Genomic DNA, 27,155 nt, shown 5'->3' with positions numbered 1-27,155 from the left:
TTTCCGAAACTGACCAGTATACTGGGTACTCACGCGCAGCAGAAAGGTAGCCACCTAAGTCTGCCTCTCTCTTCAGATCGCTGCAGATGAGGAGTCAAACTCATCTCAAAGAAGGCGGCGGTGTTCCGGTAAAAACCATGCCACTTTTTCTGGACCTTTACGACTTCTAATCCTACAGGTACACCAGGAAACTGGTACAAACAAAGTAAATATATCTCAGCCTGTCAAGCAACAAAACTGTAGCTCAGTACAGTGGAATCAAGGTGACTTGCTTCTACCTCTACATTGGCCAACTTGTAATATCTAATTCGTTAAAAAGGTTCTGCTCTCCCTCCGGTCCTGGTCAACGCTAATTAACCCTAAATAAAAATATGAAATAAAAAAATACACAACGGATCTGGTGTTACAGGTTGTTGATTGGCAACTGTGCGTCCACCCCCATAGCGAAGTCCCTACAAAAATGAGTGCTAAAACTAGCTATGCGACCAAAATGAGGGCTATGTGACCTGTTTCTCATGTTCAAACGGATTTTGGCAGTTATGCACTTGTTATGTTCTTTAACGTGTGATAGCATGTCTCTGGCCTCTATATAATAAAATTGCCCCTCGCTTCACCGACATCATAATTAAGGGAGCAGCTCAGTTTCGTTATTGATGGGCTTTGGAGTTGACTATTAGCTCTATTGTTATTACGTATGTTGCAGTCTTCACTTGCATCACTTCGTTCCAGCATTACATTACTGTAGCTGAAAGGAGCACGTTATATCTGGTTGTGACATGAGCGTGCACGTTTGTGCTTTGATGCATTTATTATCGTTTGTATAATTTTGTATGTATGTAAATTGTTTTTTGAATTAATTAATTATGTGTATTCCAAATAAATCTCTTTATTTGGACTGATAAAAAATGTGGCAGAGAAATAGAACTTCGTATCTTACGCATGAGCAAACTTTCAGGAAACTTATCCTTGTGTTTTCCCTTGCAGATTGCAGTTTGTACGCGTCTATTCTTAATAGCTTCTTTATTTACTCAAATGTTATAGCGCTATCAAGATTCAATAGTATATGATTCACTGAACGGTTTGATTATATTTTACTGTGCCTATATGGTTTTTAGCGCAGTGATATTAAACAAAATTGTAAACATTCCTTCAAATAAACATTCATGCACATTTTACTGAGCAAAACTGTGTTTTTGATATTTTTGTCTAGCTTGACAGTGCAGCTGTAACCAAATGTTATAAGATCAACAGAAAAAGAGCTTTCAGAAGCACTACTGAGAGGGTGCCTTAGTCTCCACCCACTCATTGGTCACCTTGAGAACAGTATTTGATTTGGCAAAAGGTGTGTGCTTCCACTGGAAACAGTGCCTGTACTGCACTTTTTAACTTTTGAGAAATGTATGCTCAATACATCAAGACTCTATTGGTTGTGGTGGCAAGCCAATAATGAAGGCTATAGGCCTGGTCTATTTAATATATAAAGTTACTATAAAGGAAGCATATTTATTGTGAAAAGCATATGCTAAAGGTAATAGACATTTATGGGTGGGTTGTTGTTATTCTGTATTATATATAGGCTGTAGAGCTGTATCTTGTTACATGGAATCTCACACATTACCCTAATGGGCAAGGGTTTACGTTTTGACAAAAGTAGTGGATTCTTTTTGTGCAGAGTATTTGTCAATAGGTCTTTCAGAGTGGATTCTTATGATAATGTGTTATAGGCTGTAGAAAGTTATTTAGTTACCTGAAATATCACAGATTACTTTATTAGCCAGCCAGTGTTTTTGTATTGGTCCGCCTCTTTGACAAACTATAGGGATAGAAGATTTTAGACTGTGATAATTGTTGGGTCTTTTGAGAGGGGGTGTATATTATTATGTAACTGTAATCTTGTAAATATGTGTAATTTTATAAGGGTATGCATGCTGGGTTCCAGTGTATGCCTACTTAAGTAGGCCTGTGTTGGTTATGAAGTCCGCCAGTGGTTAACTCTTTGACCTTATTGGTTCATTGTGAAATGTTATGTCGGATTCCATGGGTTTGATCTGCTATTAGAACACTTATAACAAAGCAGGAAGGCCAGACTTGCTTCCGTGTCAAAGTTGATAGACCCTTAGGGATGGATTGTTATTTGCTGTGCAAAAGCCTGCAGCCATGTATTTCTTGAGCAACCAAGGATTTGGGGTTGATGCCATAGGTCTGATCTGTTCATTAGGAAACATTATGATAAACACGTTAATCCTGATTTATTTATTATGAAATACTTATGTTATAGCCAATAGGCCTTTAAGGGTGGATTAGTAATGCACTGTGTGACAGGCTGTACAAAGACAGTTTGTGACATGAATAATCACCGATTCGCTTTGTAGGCAAGAGGTAGATATTTTTCTTGTCAGAATCTCGTTGGAAGGCTTAGTTGTCAGCCAGGATTTGTAATCAAATAATTCATTAACAGTACCTATATACACACATATGTATATATAGACATGTATTCATAAAGGGACTTTTGGTCAGCCCTCTTCTGTCACTAGTCTGGATGAGTGGCATTTTCACTCTATATCCATTAAAAACAGCATACAGCATGGGGCATTGGGGCATCCTATTTCAGACAGTGGCTCTCTTGCACCTAGAGTAACGGTATTTGTCTGATCACATTTGTACATGCGCTTGCAAATGGGTGCAGTTCAGTGCCAGGGCTGGTGGGACAGCCCTTAATTTTCCATGTTGTGCTTTTATAGATCCCCTTTCATTTCTTTCCTTTGACCCTTTATTGATTGATTAAATAAAATCATTTCAATTTAAAAGGTCGTAAAGAATACATGATTTAATAAAAAAAACTATTATACTGTTTGGTTTAGCATTTATGAGATTAAAGCCAACCGCTATTAAATTATATGGATACCAAAGTGCAAGTGCTTTGTACATATCGATACATGAGTCCACTATTAAAAATTACTCTGGCATTTGTCCCATGTCTATCAGGCATTAAATACTGCACAACGGAGTTCCTGATGTTGTTAGCTAAAGTAAGGTATAAGAGCACTCAGACGATCTCTAAGAGTCTGTAACATTTGAATTTTGAGCAAGTATTTTCTAATGACCCTTGGTGCAGGGGGTTGTCGAGCAGTTTTAGCACCTGGCGCAGGTATTTAGTCCCCTCGCAAGCCAAGGCGCTGGAATCTCCGCACAGCCTACAAATTATAGCTTGCCTGCAGGTGTGTAGTTGCTGTTGTAGAAAAGCAGATCTTAATAGCTTCCTTCAATGTACTAAAAGTGCTGGACACGCGCATAAGATGTGAGTTATTGACTCATGTTTATACCCACATAGGCAGCTTAAGGTGGTCGGCCAGCTCTTCCAGAATGGGGTTAGATCTTTCATTTCTAACTGCCCAAAGTGAAACAGGATTAACTGATAATTTAACGTGGGTGAGAAATTAGTTGTTAAGTAGGCTCGGGCTGTTGATATGAGGATACAACCTTCCATGCGTGTCGTTTGGCAGCTAGTATATTCTTATCTTGCAGCTGTGACAAGACTTTGGTTGAGGTGTTACACAGTCGAGTGAAGAATGCTTTTTCCAAGGGAAGGGTCCAGGCTTCCTTTAGACATAGGGCAGTGATTGATGACTGCAAATACGCTCCCCAGGAGTTATTTAAGTTTTTGCTCATCTGAATCTCGTTTCCTGCCAGCACGAGTTGTTCAAGGAGCCTTTTTGAGAAGCATGAAGAGTCCAACATAACTTTATAAATGCATTCATTCTTTGCAGTGCTTGATTCCTTAGGCCATATTCCAGCCGTACATGAGCTTGTGAGACCAACCTCGGCAGATGGGCAGGCGGAAAATGGCTTTGTAAATGTTTGATTCTAAGCGACTTAATAAATCTGTCTCTTTTCCATGGGTAATTTCCAAGACATATGAGATCGTCGGTAGGAGTTGTACTGCCATTACTATTTGCAGATGTTGGTGTGACAGGCAGCTGATCTTCTTTTGCCAGCATCACGGGCGGACAGCGCACGCCGAACTACTGTCTGTACAGCTCCAGCATTGATTGCCTTCTGACTGAACTGGAACAAATAACAAGTACTTTACCCTCCACCCATGGATGGGGACGCTCACTGCGCTTTATCAAAACAGGAGGATTCCCCAACCCAGCAAGGAATAGCGGGTGTATAGCCAATACAATACACCTTCACTCAGGCTGCCCCCACCGTCCTGAGGAAGACCCGCAGGCCGAGGCCCTCAATTACCCCTTGAACCCCAAGACGGGTCGAAACGTCGACACCCATATACATCTAACCTGGACCACCAGTCCCTGACTGTAACGTGCCACACAAGAATTGTATTGTGTTTTTCAAAAATTGAATGACAAGTGTTTTGAAATTAATACATGTGGCCAGATAGAACTAAGACTGAGAATTACCCATCAGTCTAATGAATGAACTATTTTAACCAACTCTTCCACCACACTATCTGAATTCTATTCACCCTTCACACTACTAGAGCACCTTTCTACTTCTGCACGTTCCCTTGCAGCAAACTTTTCCCTGTTTTTATTGTCACGTACAGTAAAGATTATACATATCATTGAAGATGATAGAATAAAAACTCTTGCAAAGGAAAAATGTTTGTGGTTGTTGCACTTTAACGAATTGTCTGTATTTAATTACTGTGAGCCACGGAGTATGGGGCTCATTAAATAGTTTTTCATTTTATTAATTGAAGGTTGTGATTCATTCATCTTTGTAAATAGGTCTGGGACCATTGTTTTTCCTACCACAGTAAACTCAGGTCCAGGACCACTGGGTCACCCCATTTTCATAATGATGCAAGCAATAAAGTATGTTCTTTGGCCCGTAATCTGGCGAATTGTGCTTAAAGGACAAATGACTCTATCACTTTTCCAAGATATTTGTAAGAGGTTACAACCTCTATGCGGTTGCGCTTCACGAACCAGTTAGAGGATTTTTCTTTTGGGTCAACCAAGCAAATCACCTTTGTTTTATTGAGATTGAACTCCGGTCCTTGCTGCTCCATGTAACCAACTGGTACATTTATTGACCTCTGTAGGCAAACAGGTGACTTAGCACCACTATATCGTCAGCATATTGCAGGTGGCCTATTTTGTCCGTTGCTAATCTTGGCGGGGCACTCCATTTGTGCTAGATGTCGGCCTAAGTTGGCCAAATAGAGGTTGAATAGACAAGGGGCCAAGACGCACCACTGTTTGAGGTCATTGTTAGTATGGATCTTAAACCTGAACCTACTGCCACTACCAACTTTAACCTGTACCCATGTGTCACTGTACAGAACGAAGATCGAGTTTAAATTTTTTTCGGGGATACCCCATTCAGCCAGTTTTGCCCAAATGCGGGTGTCGGTGACTCTACAAAGGTTGATTTGAGGGCGATGAAGCAGGAAAATAGTCAACCCCTTTAATGTATTGTCTTTTCAGCCAGGATGGTAAGTGCAGACTGATTCTTTACTGTCCCCATGCCTGACCAAAATCCAGTTTGGTATAAACTGGTTCTCGTTTACCCACGCCTGGAGATCTTGAAGTATACAGGAGATGTACAGTTTAGCTTCACCATCTATTAACATATATTAAGGCTATTAGCCTATCATTCAGTGGTGATGATTGAGTACAGCTCTTGTATATTGGATTAAGCATACTCCCTCTCCATAATGGCGGGATGGTATTGGAGTTATAAATCCTGTTGAAAAGAGGGATTAAATAACTGGCCCAGAAGTTGATGTCTTGCTTGAACAGTGCATTCAGAAGGCCATTAGTGCTCGGTGCACCCCCAGTCTTCAATTTCTTTAATATCTGTGCTAACCGCTTTACGTCTGTTAATGGTGCTTAAAATTGCTTAGGTTGTTGAATCTTAGTGTGGTCAGCGAGGTCCTTTAGGATGTATCGATATTAGAACCTCCTATACACTGTTGATATTTGTAAGTATCCATTAAGTTCAGGTAGTGTTGGAACTGCTCCTCTGCATAGTCTGGGTTTGGTGTCCCCAAATTGATACGGTTCATGTTTGTCCCACGAATAGGTGCGCTTTCTGGGAATCGGCATATAGCGAGAATGTGGGACACCCAGGCTTCTGCAGAATTCACTGCATTATGGTGACGTTTTTGTCCTGCAACCAGCTTATTTATCTCGCCCCAGAATTGTTTGCTAATGGACTGTTCTTAAGGGGCTTTGTTCCATATTCCTTCCTGGTAGTTCTTTTTTGCTTGCCATCTTTCTTTGTTGTACATTTTTCTTAACTGGGGAGTGAAGGTTTGTCGGATGGCACTCCTTTTCTTGAATTCTGAGTGTACTTTCTTACTTCTCTATTAATGTGTTTTTTTATTTCACGCAGATGACTTGTGTACCAAATCGGAGTATGGGAAAATAAGGGGCCGTTTTTTCCTTGATGGTTTGGGAAATACTTTAAATGAATGGGGAATGTTGTACGTAATTTCAGATTTGCTCCTCCCCTGTGTAATATCCCACTTCAGGCGTGGTGTTTGTGCTTTTGGTGGTGTTTGCTAAGATGTAAACCAGGGTCATGAGTTGTCCCGCATCTGAGTCACGCCATTTGCGTCTTTTTAGATTTTGGCAGTAGGGAGGAGAAACTAATCCAGTCGTTGCCATCAGTTGACGAGAAGCAAATTCTATTTTAATATCTTGAGAGAAGTAATCACTTTTGGAGCGATAATCTATTTGAAATAAACTCACCAGGGAAAATGATTTACTATTTATTAGGGTTTGATCTTTTATTAAACCAATGCGACTGCCTAAGAATGTTGTTGCTGCAGGCATGTCTTCTTGGAAGTTATCATTCAAATTTCTAAGCCTAGATTTTCTAGCTTTTGACGAGCACTGTGTGGTGGACTTCTCATGTTGATCCCGGGGTTTAGGTTTTGAACATTCACATTTGGTTTTGTGCCTTACAATAGGGAGGAAGAATTTGAGATAATTGGGTTTTGGAGAAGTTTGATGCTATAATCACCTGAGACCATAAAGTGCGAATTTTGATACAGATTTTGCATGGACTTAATGTCAGCAACATAGAAATCCTCTTTTAATTCTTCGATTTGCATGGATGAATATATAGGTTTAGGAGAATTAATGCCTTTCTATGTACATGATGATCTTTATTTTCTAACTTAGTGGCCTCTAGCCATTCCACCCCGAAGTCAATATTTTCCGGTGACTGTTTGTATTTTGTGGAGATGAAAGTTGAGAGACTCCCGCTTGAGCAGCCATAACATGAAGTCCTCAATGCGGGAGGGGGGGGGGGGGGCTAATATTCCGTGTAGCCAGTTACTGGTGTTGGTCACAGACTCCAGGTTTCCTGTAATAATATGATATTAAATTTGCTTAAATACTCCATTATGTCTTTATCCAGGGGCATTTTACCAAATATGTGTGCCTTCCAAGAACATAAGTTAATATGGTTGGTCTCTGGAGCGGCTTGCTTTTGTCAGGGCCAACTAGCGCTGCAGCAGCCAGGACCATTCTTGTGTTTACTTCTCTGAGAGGTGAAGTGTAGAGAGCCTGTGGGTCCCTTTCTCGGCTGGTTTCGCTATTGTTTGCTTTGGTAGATTGATGAGTGAGAACTCTGCCCCCAGGGCGGCCTTAGGCCAGCGTGCTCATTGGCTAAATTTGTTTGTCTGGCCTGTCTTGGGGGCGAGTTAAGGTCAGGTTTGTTTGTTGATAACAATTGGCCTGAATATTTTGATGACTCGACTCTACATAACTCAATCCCCCGATTTTGAAAGGCTTCCTGGTGTTGAAGACTTGTTTTGCAATGTAGCTTGTGGCCCAAATGACTTTGATAACTTTTCACCCTCTTTTATGTGGATGTGGGTGGAATTCTATTGACTCTAAATGTGATGATTTGAGGTGCGCAAGTGTGCTGATTTTCTTTGTGAATTTGAACACTGCCCCTCTATTTAGAGCATCAAATTCCCCTATTGATGTAAAGTTCGGATTTAAAATTAATTTACTGGATGCTGTTTTATGGGTGTCTCAGTGTGTGGAGTCCTCCTGTGTTTTTGGAGGAACCGGTGTCATGTCCTGGTGTGGAGATGCTCCTTTTGCGTTGAAGACCACCCAGTTGGAGCATTGAATTGTCTGAGATTTTGAATTGATAGTATTTAAAGAGTTGCTTTCTTATAAGGTGAAAGGTTTCCTTTTCAGGAATACAGCAGCCTGGGAACACTCCTGTATTGGCCGCATTTGTTGTGGGGCCCGGTGAGTGGCCACTATGTTCTTGCCGGATGATTCATTGGGCACCGTATTTTGGTTGCCTAGTGTCTGCTGCAGATTGTCTTGACTTTGCACCGTGGCCGCAGGTTGGATTACTGATAACTTGTGATTAATAACTGTAATTGTGTTTTCACCCCATTTTTGCAAAAGGTTCCTATTTGCTTGTGGTTTGTATCTGTTATTATGTTCTCTCCACCCCCTTTTATGCAAGAGAATAAATTACGCACCTCATATTGTTGAAGCACTTTTGTTTCTTCCATTCGTTCCTAGATCTTTTCCTTTCTCTTCCAGTTTGGGTGACTCCATTGTTAAAGGTCTCCTCTCGAGAACATATAATGGTTAAAGTATAAGCAATTAAAAAAAGAAGCTATCCAGTGACTCCGATGCTCCAATGCCCAAGGGACTGTTTGTCTTTTTGTACTCCTGTGCCTGCACCCCCCGCTTGAAGAGGCTGTGCTGGCCAACTCCACACCTACCCCTCCTTACTCCGGCTTGTGTCCCCTCTTTTGGAGGGTGCAGCTCTCAACTTGCGGCTCCTGGCGGCGCTGCTGCAACCGCCCGCGGCAGCGGGACACAATTTTTCCAGCTCTCAAGTTGCTCCTCCTGCCGCTACCACCAGGCTCCTCTGCGGCACTCCGACTGCAGCACACAATTCAGGTTTTTAGGTCTCACCTGACCCAACGCATGCGCTGGTCTGGCGAGACTTTTAGCGTGTGTTTGTTTCAAAGTGCTGCCACAGGCTTTTGGTGGCCTAGCGCCTGCATTCACGCGAGCGTGCACGCACGCAGCCGCCATCTGTCTTTGATCGCGATCACTTTCACTTTCGCGGGCCACGCGGCCGTGTCACTTTCACGGCCACGCGGCCAATGCTTGTTCCAAATTGCTAGTGATCTAGCCGCCATCACTGCTAGTGCAATCGTTTGCAATCACTGCGGATTCTACACTGCCAGTACCCCAGCCGCTACCACTGCAATCCTTTGTAATCGATGCTGATTTCACACTGCCAGTGGCACAGTCGCTATCACAGCTAGTGAAATCATTCATGAACAGTGTAGATTGTATACTTCCAGTACCCCGGCCATCATCCCTGCTAGTGCCATCATTCACGATCAGTACTGGCTCCACGGTGCCGGTGGCACAGTTGAAAATTATTGTGGTCACTATCATTGCTAATGCATTCTGTTCTAGTGCTCAGTCATCATCAGTCCTAGAGCTCCCCCTGCATCCATCCAGCCACCCGCCGTGACAGCACCCTGGGTCACTCTCAATGACACTGGCGCCTCAGTCATATTACATGAGGGACCGCCTTCTCCCACCGTACCAATATTTTATTGCAAGTTTGTCCATTTGCCACCCCTGCTAATGCCCCAGAATCACCACTGCCAACGCCCAAATGTCAGAGGTCCCTTCGCTCTCATTTTCAATGCCAACTATGCTGCTACCCCTAGTCACCATCACTGCCAATATCCTCCGACAAAATGTATGTAAATATTCACGTCATTACTACTGTTGGCAACCAGAATCACATCATTGCTCGCACCTGAGTCACCTACACTAGCACAGTGACCAGTCCCGCTACTGCCCTCAGGCACCATTAACGTGAGTACCCAGGTCCCCATCCCCGGTAGCACCCAGGGCCACTTCCTATTGGAGCACGACGTAGGCTGATTTGCATACAGCTGGTCTCTGTTTAAAGACGCCTACTGGGCGAAAAACAACGGACAGGAATGCGACCCGAGCGATTCCACTCACCACCTTCACCTTTTCTTAGATACCTATGGTATATTACTGCCAGTCTCTCTGGCACATTGTTGCGAGTACCCCCAGAATGCATCGCTGCATGTAGCTCACTCACGAACATTCTCCGTGCCCCCTGTCAGGACACAACCAGTACCCCTATATTCACATCGCTACCAGCACCCCTACTCTTTCTTCACTGCCAGTAACCCCAGTCACCACTTCCGCCAGTACCCTGGGCTGGGTCACCTTTACTGCCAGTCACATTGTGTCAATGCTTACACGAATCACTGCCGGTACTTAGTCACATCACCACCAGTACTCTTAGATACATCACTGCCAGTACCCAGTCACACCACTACCGCCACTCTCAGTCTCATCACAGCGGGTACCCCAATCACACCCCTTCCAGACTCTGAGTCACATTACTGAGAGTACTCAGTCACATCTAGTGGCTTATCGCTAAAAGATGGGGACCCCTTCAGAATGTCACTCACTGTGTCACATCACAGCGTGTACCCCAGTCACATCACTACCAGTACCCTATGTCACATCACAGCGTGTACCCCAGTCATATCACTACCGGTACCCTATGTCACATCACAGCGGGTAAAGCAGTCACATCACTACCAGTACTCTCAGTCACATCACCGAGGGTAAAGCAGTCACATCGCCACAGGTGGCATCATGTTTTCTTTTTTCTACTTTTTATTTAGCTTGCATATGTTATTGAGTTTGTGTGTGTTTTATTGTGGTTGTGTAAGTAATAGATGCAAGAACAAGTCAGTGAGTAGATGAATGGATGCATGAGTTCAAGGTTAACTGACAGAGTGCAGCTGAGATAACTTATTGAGTGTCTAAACCCATCAATAACTGGCACTTTAATTTTTAACTGGTTGACATTGCCAGTGCCTATTTGAACACTGTAAGAGCCTCCTATGATATTTGAATACAACCTGCTGCCCTTTTAAGGGACTTCATAGAGAATTTGTTTTGTTTTGCACTTTTTTCCAGTTCTGAAAGTGAATCGGGCTCCCAGAGTGCATGTGACCAACTGGTGACTCCTACAGCTTTGGCAGCCTGCACTAGAGTGGATTCCTGCTTTACGCCCTGGTTCGTGCCATCGCTGGGTGTTTCTGTGCATTTCGCTCATGTGGAGATCCATCTTTGCCACCACTTGGACCAGCTTGGCACAGGTACTTCTTTTTATTTTTGACTTTCTTTTTTTAAAAAACATTCTTATTATGAAGTTTTGGTTAACATTATGTCCCAGATCAGGGCTCTGGTAAGACCACATCAAGTGCTCTCAGTGGCACAAAGATCGACACCTTAGATCAAAGGAAAATAATGTAAGCAAAATCAAAACAAGAACAATAACATCAACCTGAAATTGGTACAGTTCTCATGCTGCTCGTCCCCAACATCTATATATCCTACAAATTACAGGTAATAGTCACTGAACTATTTCCCACTTCCCATTCCTCAGTGGCCTTTTCCCTGCTCCCTCCCATATCTCAGGATCAATACAGTGGTGTTCATGGGAATACACATTCAAGATCCACAGCAATGGTTATTTGTAGTTTTTCATCTTGTTCTATCACGCCCCTCTGGTTCCTCCGCAGCTCCTGTTGTCACCAGGCCTCCCCAATCCCCTGTGTAACCTATCTTCCACTTCCCTTCCCCATTTACGCTTATATGTTCCCGGTCTTGTTTTTCACTTTCAAAGTAAAAATAAATCCATTTTTAATCTGTATCCGTCAACTCAGTGTACATAAAATTGTTCATGTTGTTTCCATAGAAATGTAGTGATTGACATTTAAAGTTCATCAGCGTTCAGTGCTGCAGATTGGTTTCCACCTTTAAAGTTGATCACCATTAAGTCACCAATAAGTGCTGCAAGTTGGAAAACACAGGGACTCTGCTTTTGCTTCAGGTTATCCTAGGTGGGCGTGGCCAGCCTCCATCCAAGAGGGCCGCGCCTTAAAGGAGGTCGTCCTCCTAAGCTCCCATCACACAGGGTAATGTTGCCACAGGGAGTCTGACTCCTGAATATAAAGGTCGCAAGCTTGAAGTCTGGCGTCAACAGTAATGTCATAAGATAGAATCCCATGGAAGGGCAAAGTCAATAGTTCGTGTCTTTGGCGGTGTCCCTGCAGCACGCACCGCTGAAGAAATCCATGTAGGGTCAATAAGTCTTTGCGGTCGTCGGTTGTGAAGCGTGGTCAGTGTCTGATCTGACCTTTGCCCCCGCAGCCACAAGCTGCCTACTATTATTAACAATATGAGGATGATCTTAAATCGTTTCTGACATTAATCTTGAAAAAGCCCCAGGCCTGCGTGCCGCTCAAGGGGTGAAACAAGTTGGCTGGCCCATTTTTTCAACGAAAAACACAGAATATTGACAAGAAATTATATCTCTTTTTTAGTCATATTAAATACTGGAGATTTATCTTCTTGAAAAAACTTATAATCATTATCATACTGTCTACCCTGTTAAGCCCATAGTGCTTAAAAGACACCGAACTTGCAGCTATTTATGTAGTTAACAAACATGTGTAGATGACTAAAGGAACAATAAGCATTGATGATAAATATATACATGTTCGAGACATATGAGCTGTAGATCATATCCTTTTGTATAGATAGACATCTAGTATTTAGCCCGGATGTTTGCACTTTGTTTTTCTTCGAAGTCTTTCCAGTCACGAAGGAGGTGACTCCTTGCTTAGGTGATAATGCGCATGGGCATCGGGTTCGGATGTGAATTGTTGCGCTCCGGTTTGGCACTGTTCTTCGGGCCCCCTTCGACACGCAATCTACTACCCTCGACGGTATTGTTACTCAACCGCATTTCCCACTCTCCGCGTATCGTTTACTCTCGAAAACCTTCAATCAGAACATTTGTGGAAGTCTGTTGGACATACCCGCACCAGGATCGGTCGCAGCTGATGGAACGCACTCCTTTCAAATTATGTCCAAGGAGTCGCGCTAAGTTCCCGCACACCGACTTGCACGAAGTGTGCAACCTTTGCCTATCCCCGGAACATGACGAGAAAGACTTCTACGCGTGCCAGTCGTTTCGGTCGAAGAAAACCCTCCATGATCGTCTGGCTCGACGTCACGAAATGTACCAGCAAAGTGGCCCTGCGCCGGACCTCCTCGCAGAAGAGTCCGATCAAGAAGAATCACAAGCGCAGGAAGCAGAGATGGAGGAGGAGCACGTCTCCGTATCCGGCGCTGACTCCGATGCTGAAGACCTGATCCCGGCACAACAGACCGTGAGTAATGAGCCTTCGTTCCCCTATCATTTCCTTTACAAGAAAAAGGCTCCTGTCCCTCCTCTGCCTTCGGGCCAAGGTTGGCACCGAGAAAAAGTTTCGACCACCCCGTCTTCGGTCTCAGCGCCGAAGCACAAACAAGAGCCTTCCGATTCGGGCTCGATCCATCCCCACGTCGGTGCTGACCCAAAACCTTCAGCGTCAAAACCGAAACACCTTCTGGTCTCCATTCCGCCGTTGCGGAAAGCTAAATCTTCGGAGCCGAAAATTTCGGAGCCGAGACCTTCGAAGTCGAAACTCTCGATGCCAAGACCATCTTCTAAAGAAGGTACAGCGACTAAAGAGTCTCGGACCGAAAATCCACCGGATCCAAAACAGAAAGAAATCGCAATCCACCCGGAAACTGGACACATTCATGCCAAAAGAGGAAAATGGGCTTATCAGACGACTACCACATTCCTTTAAAAATAAAAATGTGGCTATTGACTCTTCTTACATTTCTGAAGACCTTCCTCTTTCACCTACACAATCCCCTACTCCACCATCACCTGACCCACACGATACAGGGGATGATGATGATGATTTAGATCACTATGCACCACAAGATGTCCCACAGGATACTGATCCATGGGATCATTATAATGTCCCTAAACCTGACTTGTATCCATCTAGACCTTCCCTGCCTGATGATAATATTGGGTACATTGAGCTCATTAATAGAGCTGCAGAATACCATGGGGTAGAGCTCCATAAGGAGAGTCTAGAGGAGGATGAAGAGTCCAAATTATTGGATGCTTCCCGTAAATGGATAGCATCACAAGCTGCTAATAATTGGCGCATTACCAATGCCCAGGCATTACTGGCAAGATATGTTAGGGCTCATTATGATGAACTCTAGAAGCTTAAAGCTAAAGCCAGTGACCTTATTCAAGAGGGTAAATTAATAACCAATACCTCTATCAGAGGTGCCTTAGATCAGGCAGAAAATGTGGCTCGGGCAATGAACACTAGCATACTGCTTCGCAAACATGCTTGGTTAAGGATTTCTGGGTTTACACCTGAGGTAAAAGTCTCTATTCTTAATCAACCTTTTGATGCACATCTCTTTGGCCCAGCTGTTGATGCATCTTTGGAAAAGATGAAAAAAGACACCGAGGTTGCTAAGTCCATGGATGCCTTGAAAGCACCTTCCAACAGAGGTTCCTTTCGTCGCTCATTCTACAGGGGCGGCTCCAAAAACATCCCCACAGACAATGCCTCCTCCTCTTACCAGGGCAACAATCGGTTGGCCTCTTCAAGAGGTTATTTTCGAGGAGGATATAGAGAAAATAATGGCAGGGGAAGAGGCAGAGGTAATTCTACACGTACCTCCCCCGCCTTCAACAACAAACAATGACTTATTTCCCATACCCCCGATCATTCCACTCCTGTCGGGGATCGTCTCTCACACTTTCTACCCATTTGAAATACGATTACATCCGACAAATGGGTTCTACAAATTATCCAATCTGGTTATTGCCTGGAACTTACAAGCACTCCACCCAATATTCCTCCAAGGTCACACCTCATGTCACAAGAACATCTTACACTTCTATAACAAGAAGTTCTTTCGTTATTGCAAAAAAGTGCAATAGAACCAGTCCCTTTACAATATCAAGGAAAGGAGTGTACTCCCTATACTTCCTAATTCCCAAAAAGGACAGCTTTCTCGGACACATATTGGACCTCAGAGAACTCAATCTATACATTCATTCGGACCATTTTCACATGGTAGCACTCCAGCAAGTTCTTCCTCTCCTTCATCAAGGCGACTTTCTATCCACTCTGAATCTAAAGGACGCTTATTTCCATATACCAATACACCTTGCCCACAGCAAATACCTCCGGTTAGTGGTAGCAGGCCAATATTATCAATTCAAGGTCCAGGGTTTTCACAAAATGCTTGGCAGTAGTCGTAGCCCACCTGAGAAGACAACAGGTTCACGTCTTCCCCTACTTAGACGACTGGCTTATAAAGGCCAGTTCACATAACAGTTGCATGCGACACACACAGAAAACTGTGCAACTCCTTCACCAACTAGGGTTCACTATAAACCAGGCCAAATCCCATCTCCAACCCTCAGTGTCTCAAGACTACCTAGGAGCTACCATAGACACACACAAAGCTGTAGCATATCCAACTCCAACTAGACTCAGGACGTTTCAGAACGTACTGTCTCAGTTTCAGCCTCACCACTCCTTACCAGCTCGAGTGTTCATGCAATTACTAGGAATTATGTTGTCTTCCATTTTCATAGTTCCCTACGCAACACTTCAGATGCGTCCCCTACAGGAATGCTTAGCACGTCAGTGGAACCAGACTCAGGGTCAGTAATCAGACCTAGTGTTGGTAGACGGCCGCACCCATCGCTCTCTGCAGTGGTGGAACACACAAAACCTGTTAAAGGGGCGCCCTTCTGTGACCCGGTTCCACAGACTGTACTGACAACAGAGGCATCACTAACAGGTTGGGGAGCATATCTCCAAAACCACACAATTCAAGGCATGTGGAGCCCCCAACAAAAAACAGCTTCACATCAATCACCTATAGCTCCTGGCGATTTTTCTGGCTCTGAAAGCATTTCAAGATCAGCTAGTACGCAAAACCGTACTAATTCATACAGACATGATGGCCATGTACTACATTAAAAAATGGGGGACACACTCCTTCCAACTGTCCCAGCCAGCACAGGAAATCTGGAGATGGGCCATTCATCACAAAATCTATCTTCTGGCAGAACACCTCCCAGGAGTGGACAATCAGATGGCAGATCTGTTAAGTCCAACAATATAAGGGTCAGTGAGACCCGACCTCTGCGCACTGTAACTAACAGGTAGAAATACCTAAATATTTACAACATTGTTATTATCACAATCTTTTTAGTTAAATAAATGTTATACAACTTTAAATGCACTACAGAATTCAACGATTCCAAAACTTAGTTATGAATACATTCCAATTTTTATTTAAATTCATTGGATGTCCATATGTTCATCTTGTTCGATCCAATTGATTGGATTAATGAGATATTCAAATTATTATCTTGCTGCCCAATGCATTTCGAGCCAGAACTGGCTCTTCTTCAGGGGCTCAAATTCTACAACATAAACAAAAATATATACTTTACAATGGTAGGTGTACTAGCGTCATTAGATCCAAAGCAGTTTATACTTCATTTTTCTCAAACAATGAGGGTTATTGCTGAGTCTTTATTTAAAAACGACATTAGAGTGAGCAGAAAGCCCTCCACCAAAAAGTGACTCTGTTAAGATTGAACCTGTGAACCAACTAACAAGTGGTAGCTAAAGTACTAGACGTGGTTTAGAAAGGTGAATACCTTGGTCCTAATGTTTAAAGCACGACAGGTCTAGCGTTAAAAGTCTGGATTGAACGTGATCTGTGAAAAAAACGAGATGAACGGTTTTAAGATAAAGGAAGTTACAAAAGTTATAAAGTCTACTAACAAAAACTTCTGAAGGGTCTTACCGTGTTGAGCATAGTTGGCATTCATGACTGTTGCATGCCTCCTCTGCAGCACGCTTTCATTTAAAAAAGGTTTAAGATAGAAGAAACACAGTATCCTTCAAAGATCAAACCAGTGTGTGCCTCTCCTACAAATATTGTTAGATCTGTTAAGTCGACAGACACAACAGATCCACGAATGGTAACTACATCCTCAAGTCGTCCTCCCATTCTTCCAAATGTGGAGCTTCCCAAGCATAGACCTGTTCGCCATGCATCTAAACGCAAAATGCCCAAACTTCGCATCCAGGTATCCACACCCATTGTCCAAAGGCAATGCACTATGGATGAATTGGTCAGGGATATTAGCTTACGCTTTTCTGCCTCTCCCACTCATTTAATTAGTGGTTCGGAAACTCAAACAAATCTCCCTGACGCTAATCCTGGTTGCTCCCACATAGGCACGTCAACCATGGTTCTCAACCCTATTAGAACTCTCAGTAGTTCCTCATCAAAACCTACGTCTTTCACCCAGTCTCCTCACCCAGAGCCGTGGTGAGATAAGACACCCAGATCCCCGTCAACTCAATCAAGCTATCTGGCACCTGAAGTCCTAGAGTTTAGCTATCTAAATCTACCGCCAGACTGTATGAATATCATCAAGGAAGCAAGGAGTCCTACCACAAGAGCCTTCTATGCAGCCAAGTGGAAGCGGTTTGTGATTTACTGTAAAAGCCACATCAACCCGGTTAATTCTTCGGTACAAAACATTATATGCTATTTGTTACATCTCCAACATTCCAATTTAGCATAAACATCTATCCGCTTAAATCTTGCTGCAATACCTGCATACCTCCAAAATAGGCAGTATCTGTCTCTTTTTTGAGTACCTGTCATTAAAGCCTTTATGGAGGGACTCAAAAGAGTCATTCCAACAAGACGTCCACCTGCCCCAGTGTGGAACTCAATATTGTTCTCACCAGGCTGATGGGTCCACCCTTTAAACCATTGCACAGATGTGAACTGCAATTTCTTACATGGAAAGTGGCTTTCATGGTTGCTATCACATCACTCAGAAGAGTCAGTGAGATCCAGGCATTAACCATAGAAGAACCTTTTTTGCAGATGCACCAAAACAAAGTGGTTCTTCGGACCAACCCTAAATTCCTTCCTAAAGTAATTTCTGCCTTTCACATTAATCAATTGGTTGAGTTACCTGTCTTCTTAACTGCTGTATAGTCTATGCAAAAGCAAATGATCTACAGCTCATATGCCTCGAACGGAACATGCTACTTACCAGTATGCATCTGTTCTTGGCATGTAGAGCTGTAGAATCATATGCGACCACCCGCCTCCCCGGGTACCTATACCTGTTGCAGTTACATCTTACTCAGATACATACATTCAAGGACATCTCCTTCTAACTACCCTTTCTGACTCCATTATCACCCGCTGCGGGAAAACAATTTAACAATGGAGTCGATGCCCATGCGCACTATCACCTAAGGGAGGAGTCACCTACCTTGTGACTGGAAAGACTTTTTCGAAGAAAAACAAAGTGCAAACATCCAGGCCCAACACTAGATGGCGATCTATGCACTGGCATATGATTCTACAACTCTACATGCCAAGAACAGATGCACACTGGTAAGTAGCGTTTTCCTTTTTCTTTAAACTTCACCTAAAAATTCTATATTCAAAAAATGTACTCATTGTTATATTATGTCAATTTTTATGGCATAGCATATCACCTGTGAGGATATCCAGGCGCTGGAACAGGAATGTAGGCTGGGCAGCGCTCAGCCAGGTCTTCAGTTTCTTGCGGAAGTTGAGAAGTGAAGGAGCTGTCCTGATGTGTTGAGGAAGTTCATTCCAGTTCTTGGCAGCAATAAACGAGAAGGTGCACCTCTCATGACTTGCTTCTCTGGATGCAGGGATCCTGTGCGGTGGTGAGAGAGGTAGAACATAGCTGTCGGGAAGGTTGATAGAGTTGAAGTTGAACATTGAGTTATGCGGGTCTAGTGTTGTGCAGGCTTTGTAGGCATCAATGAGCAGCTTGAATTTGCAACGTTTCTGGATGCTAGTGTAGTTCAGTGAGGTAGGGATTGATGTGAGTGCTTCTGGGGGCATGTAGAATGAGTCTGGCGGAGGTGTTTTGGATGGTCTGGAGTCTTTGCAGGAGCTGACTGGGGATGCCTTAGTCCAGCCCGGTCTGGAGTCTTTTTGTGAGCTGATTGGGGATGCCATATTCGAGCCTACTGGTTTTGGGGGCTTGGGTGACTATGTGTCTTGTGCACATGGAGAACCATTTGAAAGTCTTGATCAGAATACCCATTTTGAGTTTGAGGCAGTTCTCTCTCAACCAGTTGGCCACGTTGGACATGCAGGAGTTAAAATTGGTCCTGGTGGTGTTGTTCGTGTCAGTGAGGGGGAGGAACAGCTGAGTGTCATCGGCATAGGAGACAGTGTTGATGCTGTGGGCTTTTAGGATGGGGGCAAGGGCTGCCAAGTTCACGTTGAAGAGGTTTGGGCTGAGGGAAAAGCCCTGGGGGACTCCGCAGAAAAGCTTCTTGTGTTTGGAGGTGTAAGAGGAGAGACTCGTTGAATACTATTGGAGAGGAAGGAGGCGATCCATCTTAGGGCGGCCCTTGAACACCTGAGTCTTGGAGTCTGGCGATGAGGATGCAATGGGATACAGTGTTAAAGGCTGCTGAGAGGTCGAGGAGGATCAGAGCGGCGTTTTCCCCTATGTCTAGCATGGACCCGATGTCGCCTGTTGCTGCTAGGAGTATTTGCGTATACTTTTATAGGATAGTTCAGTGGATACTTAGCAGGCAGATGTACTTAAATCAGCTGTGGGGGGCATGGCCAAGATGGCAATGGAGGTTGCTGGGTGCCATTGCTCCGCTCCATCCCGACATCTGCCGAAGCCATAGGCACCCTTTCCACCCAAATTGGACAACCTGCAACCTTCTTCTGAAACCGTAGATGCAGCAGATCTGGCACAGAGGGGTCCTGGAACACTGGCTCTTCTGAAGGGTGGGATTCAGACTGGAGGCAGGCGGGTGTGTACCCTTTTTGGCCATGGTCACTATCTTTATCCATAACATCCTCCCTGAGGCCGGACGTAGTGAATTGGCCTTGCTCCGAGTCCCGCTCTTGTGGTGGTCATTGATGGGGACCCTTGCCGGAAGCTGCCCATGTGAGTAAATGGGGCCTAGAAGAGTTGACCCTGCTCACACCTTGAGGCCTGTGAGAGTCCGCAGCAAGTTCCAGTGGTCGTTGCAGGTCCCACCAAACTTCTGCCAGGTAGGGTGCTGGTCTAGTGTGATGACAACTATCCAGAGTCGGCCTTGCTGCGTTCCTGCAGTCGCAATATGTAGTGGTGGGCCCTCTGTAGTGGGGCCCACTCAGCATGTGGACTGCGAGAACCTTTGAAGCCATGTTCCACCTTGGGCTGGGCCTGCTCTCCCTGAGCCCAAGGATCCGTCTGGACTTGGGGATCTTTACTTTAGCTGGACCCCGACTGCTTTTTTGGGAGGCCGTGTAGTCCCTCTGGTCCCTGCTTGCTCACTTGTGTTTCTTGCGGGGCACCTGGGTCCACTGGATTTGGTGGAGCAGAGGTTCCCTCAACCCTGCCCCACCCTTCACTTCAACATCCCCACCCACACCACCCTCCCCCCAACCCACCATGGGTGCATACCTCGTCACACAAGAGGTTCCACTTTCTACCCTCTCAAATGGTGTGTGCTGGGGACAGGACCCGATTGAGGATCAGAGGATGGTCGGGGTGTCCCCCCCCATTGGGGGCAAGAAGGAACACCCCAATATATCATAAAATACCTTGTCTTCTGTTGTGCACGCTGGCTTTGGGACCATCTGTCCTGTACTCAAATTCGTTGTTGAGGGGGTTCAGAGAAAGGGTGATTTGAATGTCAATCGTAGATGCAGCTTGAACCTAGCCTTTCTGCCCAAAATAAGCTTCAGGGCCATTTAACAAGAGGGGTGGATGTCAATTTCATTTGTATGGTATACGGATCTATTGTACAGCTGTATGTTCTTGTAAAATCAATAAAAAGATTTTGAAAGAAAATAGGTAGGAAATCCTTTTTCGTCTTAATAAAAAAAATATGATTTTTATTAGTGAAAAGAAAAGGTATGATTGGCCTTGAATTTCTGTAACATGGAGACATCATTTAAACACACTATGATGATTAAAATGAATAAAGAATGGAAAGAAAAAAGGCATTGGCCAAGTAGAGTATTTACCCACCAGCCATGGCTTTAATGTGCACTACTTTTTAGGTAGCTGTGCACATAGGAGAAATAATGTCACTCGTGGTGCTAGAGATCCAGTGGCTAAAGTGGGCTGACCCTTTTTTCATGTTGCATGCTATGTTGGGTTGAAGCAGAATGTGAATAATGTTTTAACAGACCAATGAAAGAAGAGGGGTGACACAAAACACCTCTATCTATGTTTGTAAGAGCAAGTAAATGAGCACTACTGGAATACTACTTCGCACACTCATAAATGCCTTCATGTATCAGCCCCGTTGTCTAGTAAAAATATACAACACACACATCCATAAATGTAATATTGCGGCACTTCCAGGAACATAGCACTTGAATAGGTTTGCAGGCACTTCACACGGTAAGAGCAGGCCCGTCTCTAGCAGTGGAGCGGCTGCTGCATGGAGACAGCCCTTTCTCCTTCCGTCTATATGTACAGAAGCCTGACAGAACACAGTCCATGCTATACATCAAAGCCAGAGACATAAAGCAGATATCCTAAAACTCAAGCAGACTTCTATACAAGTATGTTCTGAGTGAAGCCTTGAAGAATGCCAGATCCTTGGGTGATGCTTTTCTTCAGAATCAAGAGTAAGCACCATTACATTCGGACACCGAGCAGTTTTAATACCACTGCACTACAGTTGACGTGTCGGTAAGTAGTATTTACGCCTGCTTCAATGGTCCGCTGACTTTACTCTGAAAACCGCAGCATTCTTCGAGAGTTTCCATTTCAAATGCTTCCCTTCCTTTCCTTACAATTTATCAACTTTTCAGGAAACTGTTATTGTAATGACAATTCTTATGGAGAATACACACAGCCAACGGTAATATACATTATATGTCTGCGTCCTACTGAAAATGGTATTACCTGGTTTGGGCCTCCAATAAGATACAGTAAGGACAGATAACTTCTGTAAGACAAGCAGGCGACTCCATTGATTTGAGTTTTTTAAAATCTGTTGTCAAAAAGGTTACTTCCATAGGGAGCTACTTTTTTTTTTGCTTTTTGCACTCTATGGCATTATATGTGTTTTCTTGCTCTTTCTCCCGTGTGCTGCTTCTCCCTCACCTATCCTTCCCTCATGCTCTCACCTTTTGCCACCCCCAGGCCGATTCAGCTTTTTTATTTGTTTTTAGGTCTTGCAGACCTAGCACTGGAGCGCGCTTTGCGAGGCTTATTGTGGTCGAGATGATTTCGGAAGGGAACTTGAAGCCACGCCCATCATTTTCATTGGCTGGCGTCATACTTTATGGTAAATGCTGGCCTCCGATTGAAAGTGAGGCTTATTTGTTACCGCCCTGTCTCCTTCTCGGCCAGACCATCCGGACTGGATTGTTTGCTTGATCCCCGTAATTAGTCAGTACGCACTTTTTTTTCCATTCGGCTTTGGCAAAGGCAGCCGCGTGTTTAATTTTGCATCGAGCTAAAGTGAAAGCGCGATGCAAATATAAACAAGCGGCTGCCTTTGCGCAATAGAGCTTGTTGTACCATGGGGCACTTTGAATTCCACCTCTTTAATTGCTTTTGGTTTCTAGCTCAGGCGACCTTCCCTTTAATTTCTTTTAGCAACAGTAAGTTTCATTTCCATGCTCTGAGCGGTAGACCACTCCATTAACATTGTTCATCTGGATCCATCATCCTTTCACCTCCACTCCTCGCTGCTTGTCTTATTGTGGCTGCTTTTCACTCTCTGTTAACAATCCTTACATCATGAATGCCATCGCACCCGATTGATGTGGTAAACTTGCTATTTTGTAAACCAAAAATGGATTCATTGAGATGCCTCCCGCTTAAAATTGTCTCCGCTTCACTGTGGGTTAGTGGGAAAATCCATTTCCTTTTTTTTTCTCTCGTAATCTCCTGCGTTCTTACTTATAAATGTTAGCATGTAGGCTGCATTAGAGAAAGCCAGCTAGCTGCCTTTGATCGTCCATGTGTGGTGGATCGAAAAATTGCACATGGTCATGTTTCGGGCATGAAGTAATGCCACGAGAGGCATTGGCATCCACAGCCACCCTTTCCCGAGTTCATCCGGCTCTCGGTGCTGCGCGCAGGCCTCCTTCCGTGCAGCTGCGGCTGCAGGTCCAGCCTCACCATCGAGAGGCCTCTGGGGGCACGAGGGTGCGGCTGCCGCCATTGGCATCACCTGCGTCAACACCTTTAGCCTCTTTTGAGAGGACGTGATGCTACACACACCCAGGAGCCGAGTGAGGTAAAGCAACTGCCTTTGACGTACACATACTGCAATGGTGTACAGTATTTTGGGTGTGAGTTTTACTGAGGTCTAACACCACAGTGAAACATGTGGGGTACTAAACATAAACACGGGGACGGAGGGTATATAACAGCCTCTTTACTTGATACATATACACATGAATTGCCCACCCCGTTTTATTTTTTTGTGAATATGTGCCTTTGTACTTCAAAAGTAAATCTTTGCTTCGCAAACCAGCCAGATTACCAAGAAACCTGAGCACGTTTTGAGGAACGATGGTTCGTTATCTGGTTGTTCACTAACTCTAGTCAACCACCTTTTCTGTATCTATGTAATTTTTATTATTTATATAGTGGACTACTCTACAATCTCTTTACACATTCTTAAGATGCAGTAAGCTGGCTTTCCTGGCTGTAGGCACTGTTTGTTTCATGTGTCATTGCTGTAGTAGGCCTGCAGCCATCTGCTGGTATTTTGTATTGAGGCGGATGTTACTGCAGTGGACTGGTTGCTTTTGGTGTAGAGTGCACTCTCTACCGTAGGTCGGTACCAGTCACTGGTCACATTGGTTGTAGGGTGAATTCTTGTGCATATTAAGTGGGGACCTTTGAGAGTCTGGAGGCAGCTTGTTCCCTCTGCCACTCCTAATATGTTTGCCACTATCCAACAAAGTTGAATACTAGTTTTCCCCATCCTTCACTGCTGTCACGTTGTGACAGTGGATGTGGGTTTGTGTTTCTGTTTCCGTGTACCTCTCCCTATCCTCAGTTGTTCCTCACCACTCTGCATCTAATCCATATGCTGCCCCTCCCTCTTCCTGTACATTACAGCTGCCGCAACCACATTTCAGCCACAATATTTATTGAAAAGCTTCAGGGAATTTAACAATCGGTTCTAAGGCTGGTTGGAAGGAACCTTAAAATGATCAAGCCCATATCACTTCACATAAGACAAATTGTCTTGGTAGAGATTGGAAGGCCCTTTTTCCCAGGACTTTTGTTTGTATCACTCACTTGATGCACAAATAACATTTAGCAAGGCCTGTGTTGTATGCAACATTATTATACACACATAAAAAACCATGGCACTGCATCATCTGAAGCTATCATGTCTACTGTCCGTCTGCAGCCTTCATGCCATCTGTTAAGTTTTTAACATCTTTTTTAAGAACACAACACAGATAGGCCTTTCTTGGCCCTCAGCCAAGCACAGGTCTGTACCTACTTACCAGTTTGAGAGGCAGGAACAGTTCCAATCTCGATGTTACTGCTGCTTATTTTGTACCATATTCTGCTATAATTGGCATTAGACATGGCATGGAGGAAGATAGATTTGACAAAGTGAAAGTGAACAGGATATCATCTGCATTCACAAAAGCTTTTCAATGTCAAAAAGTGCCATGACCTTCATCTCAGTAGACTGCCTAATGGCAGCAACTAGCAGTTCAAGGGTACGTAGAAACCGGAGATCTGACAAGCTTCCTTTGCTTGCTTTTTCTTGCAAACTCTGTGCTGGTCACTTTCAGCTCGTTCTTCTCCATTTGGCCTCCCTTTGAAGTTCGTCTTCATCGGTCAGCAATACAGCACGCAATGCATGCCCACTCCTTCCAGTTTTAGACCTCTAAAAATAAGATTACCTTTCCCCTTGTTCTCTACATTTTGATTCTTCCTCTGTATCCTACCCACTACCATCTCTCCCTCATTTCATTAGCGTGCTTTTATTTTTGATCCATCTTCTTTCTTTCACAAAGCAGACCTCCTCTATTGGTTCTTCTTGCTGACTTACTTGTACCAGCTTTAAAAAATGTGCTCATTTCATACCTTTAGAGCCACTACATTGCACAATTTTGATACATTTCCATTGGTGTGTTGAAGTGTTTCGTCTTGCAACTATTTTCTTTTTTCCCTGCTCATGTTGAACGTGTATGTTTTGTTTGTAGCTCCTCCCTGCTTGGGTCTGAAATTGAAGAGACGTTTGTGCGCTTTCGACATTTTTTGCTGAAGCAACATGTTTGAATTTGCGCGCATTTAAGGGCCACCATTCTTTGTAATTATGTTTCATCATTTTTAAACTTGTTAACACAACCCACATAAATACACTCCACACCATATCACATTATTCCAATCCACATAAGTTCACTCAACGCCACACACTTCCATGCCACACATTTCAACCTACGCATTTGCATTCCACACCACATAATTCGACAACAAACAACACAACTCAACTCAACACTTACACAACACGCTACATACATCCAATCCATACCACAAAACTCCACAACATGCTACAAAATTCAACAGCACACCACATAATTAAACTCCACTACATACCACTCTACAACTCAAAATATCATTCCACATAATTACACTCCATGACACAAATTCCCAGTCCACAAAATTCCAGTATACTCAATATCACCTAATTATAAGCACACAATTCCACTGCACACCATGAATCCTCTTCACACCACACAATTCCAATACTAAGAATTCTAATCCAACCTACACAATTTTTTAAATTTTTTTTTTTAATATTATTGCAAAAAAAGAAAAATAAATCTCAATTTAACATAGCCTTTCGCCTACAACCCGTAGGGCAGGCAGACCGCAAATCCACATTTGTGCACACAGCTTTTCAACCAACAACCCAAAAGGGCAGGCAGCGTAATTTGATCACATTGAACTGGAAGACATTCTCTCTAAGTAGTCATGCTGCACCAAACCCCTGGTCTTAAGTGATTTACACTGTATACAGTAAGCCTCGTAAAACAATACTCGCGAGGAGCACCCTAATGACATAGATATTCACTAATATCCAGTAGATGGGAGACCCTTCCACTCGTGTGAAGCTAAACCAAGCCGTCCTCCCTGCATTTCCCACCCAACGCACCAGGTGCATAGTGTCCCTTTCAGCTGATTGGCCAGGTGAGTACCTCAATATGTGACCCTAATGCAGTGAATTAGGGTCCGGGAGTGTCATTGTCAGTAGTATCCTGGGGTATCTCATCCGTGGAGACCTCCTTGGTGAGCAGAGAGGTATTATATAATCCTCAGAAGTTCTTGGGTCTACTCCTGGGGGGGAGCAACTCACTAAAGGTCTCAGTTTGGGTACTGCAGTAAAGCATGTCTTGTGACCATTGCGCCAATGTGGGCACCGGGCCCTTCAGCCAGCACATTGCAACCCGTCTCTTCGCCACAAGCAGGCCCATGTCCACAAATCTGCAGACCGCCTTAGGTAGCCATTTAGAGTACCCCAGGAGAGCCAGGGCCGGGTCCTGTGTGAGTACCGTGCCCACCACTCTTCCCAGTTCCTGAAAGATCGACTCCCAATATCTATACACCGCAGGGCACTGCCAAGCCAGATGTAGAAAGTCTTCTAGCTGCTCATGGCACCTATCAAAAGATGAGTCCTCTCGTAACCCATACCGGCATAGCCTCTCTGGGGTGTAATACGCTCTGTTCAGATACTTGAAGTGTACAAGTCTATGCCTGCCGTGCAGTGAGATTCGCCGTGTGTGGGTGCAGCAATAGGACCACATAGGGGCAACAATCTCAGTTGCAAGTCTCGTTGCCAGGCTAGCCTAGCTCTTGTATAGCGATGTGCCCTATGAGACATTGCCAGTTTGTAAACGTTGGAAACCACCTTACGCTGCGTTTTAGTTTTAATAATATAAGACAGCTCCAGCATCTCAGGCGGTTCCTGTAGGTCATCCCTAAGTACCTCCCGTAAAGCTCTCCATACCCTGTGAAACTGGAATCTCTGTAGTACTGTGCTAACCCCGGCTGTACCCTCCACATCCTCCCACGCCTTTACCACACCATTACGAAACAAGTCCCCCACAGTTAGGACTTTCAAGGTTTGCAACGCA

The 27,155-nt window shown here is 44.1% G+C and overlaps 1 protein-coding gene across 1 annotated transcript in view; it reads left to right on the top strand.

Annotated features, from left to right (window-relative positions):
• The window catches only part of VPS13B (vacuolar protein sorting 13 homolog B), a 2,934,705-nt gene that overhangs the window by 2,546,829 nt on the left and 360,721 nt on the right, over nucleotides 1-27,155 (top strand). Inside the window, exon 41 of the mRNA XM_085605186.1 lies at nucleotides 11,010-11,191. Coding sequence (XP_085461312.1) covers nucleotides 11,010-11,191 — 182 coding nt within the window. The remainder of the gene's footprint in view (nucleotides 1-11,009; nucleotides 11,192-27,155) is intronic.

This window comes from Triturus cristatus, chromosome 5_1 (genome assembly GCF_964204655.1).
Source record: "Triturus cristatus chromosome 5_1, aTriCri1.1, whole genome shotgun sequence".
In the NCBI taxonomy this organism is placed as follows: Eukaryota; Metazoa; Chordata; class Amphibia; order Caudata; family Salamandridae; genus Triturus; species Triturus cristatus.
Note: the sequence above shows the minus strand (reverse complement) of the source record. Positions and strands in the feature narration are given on the sequence as shown.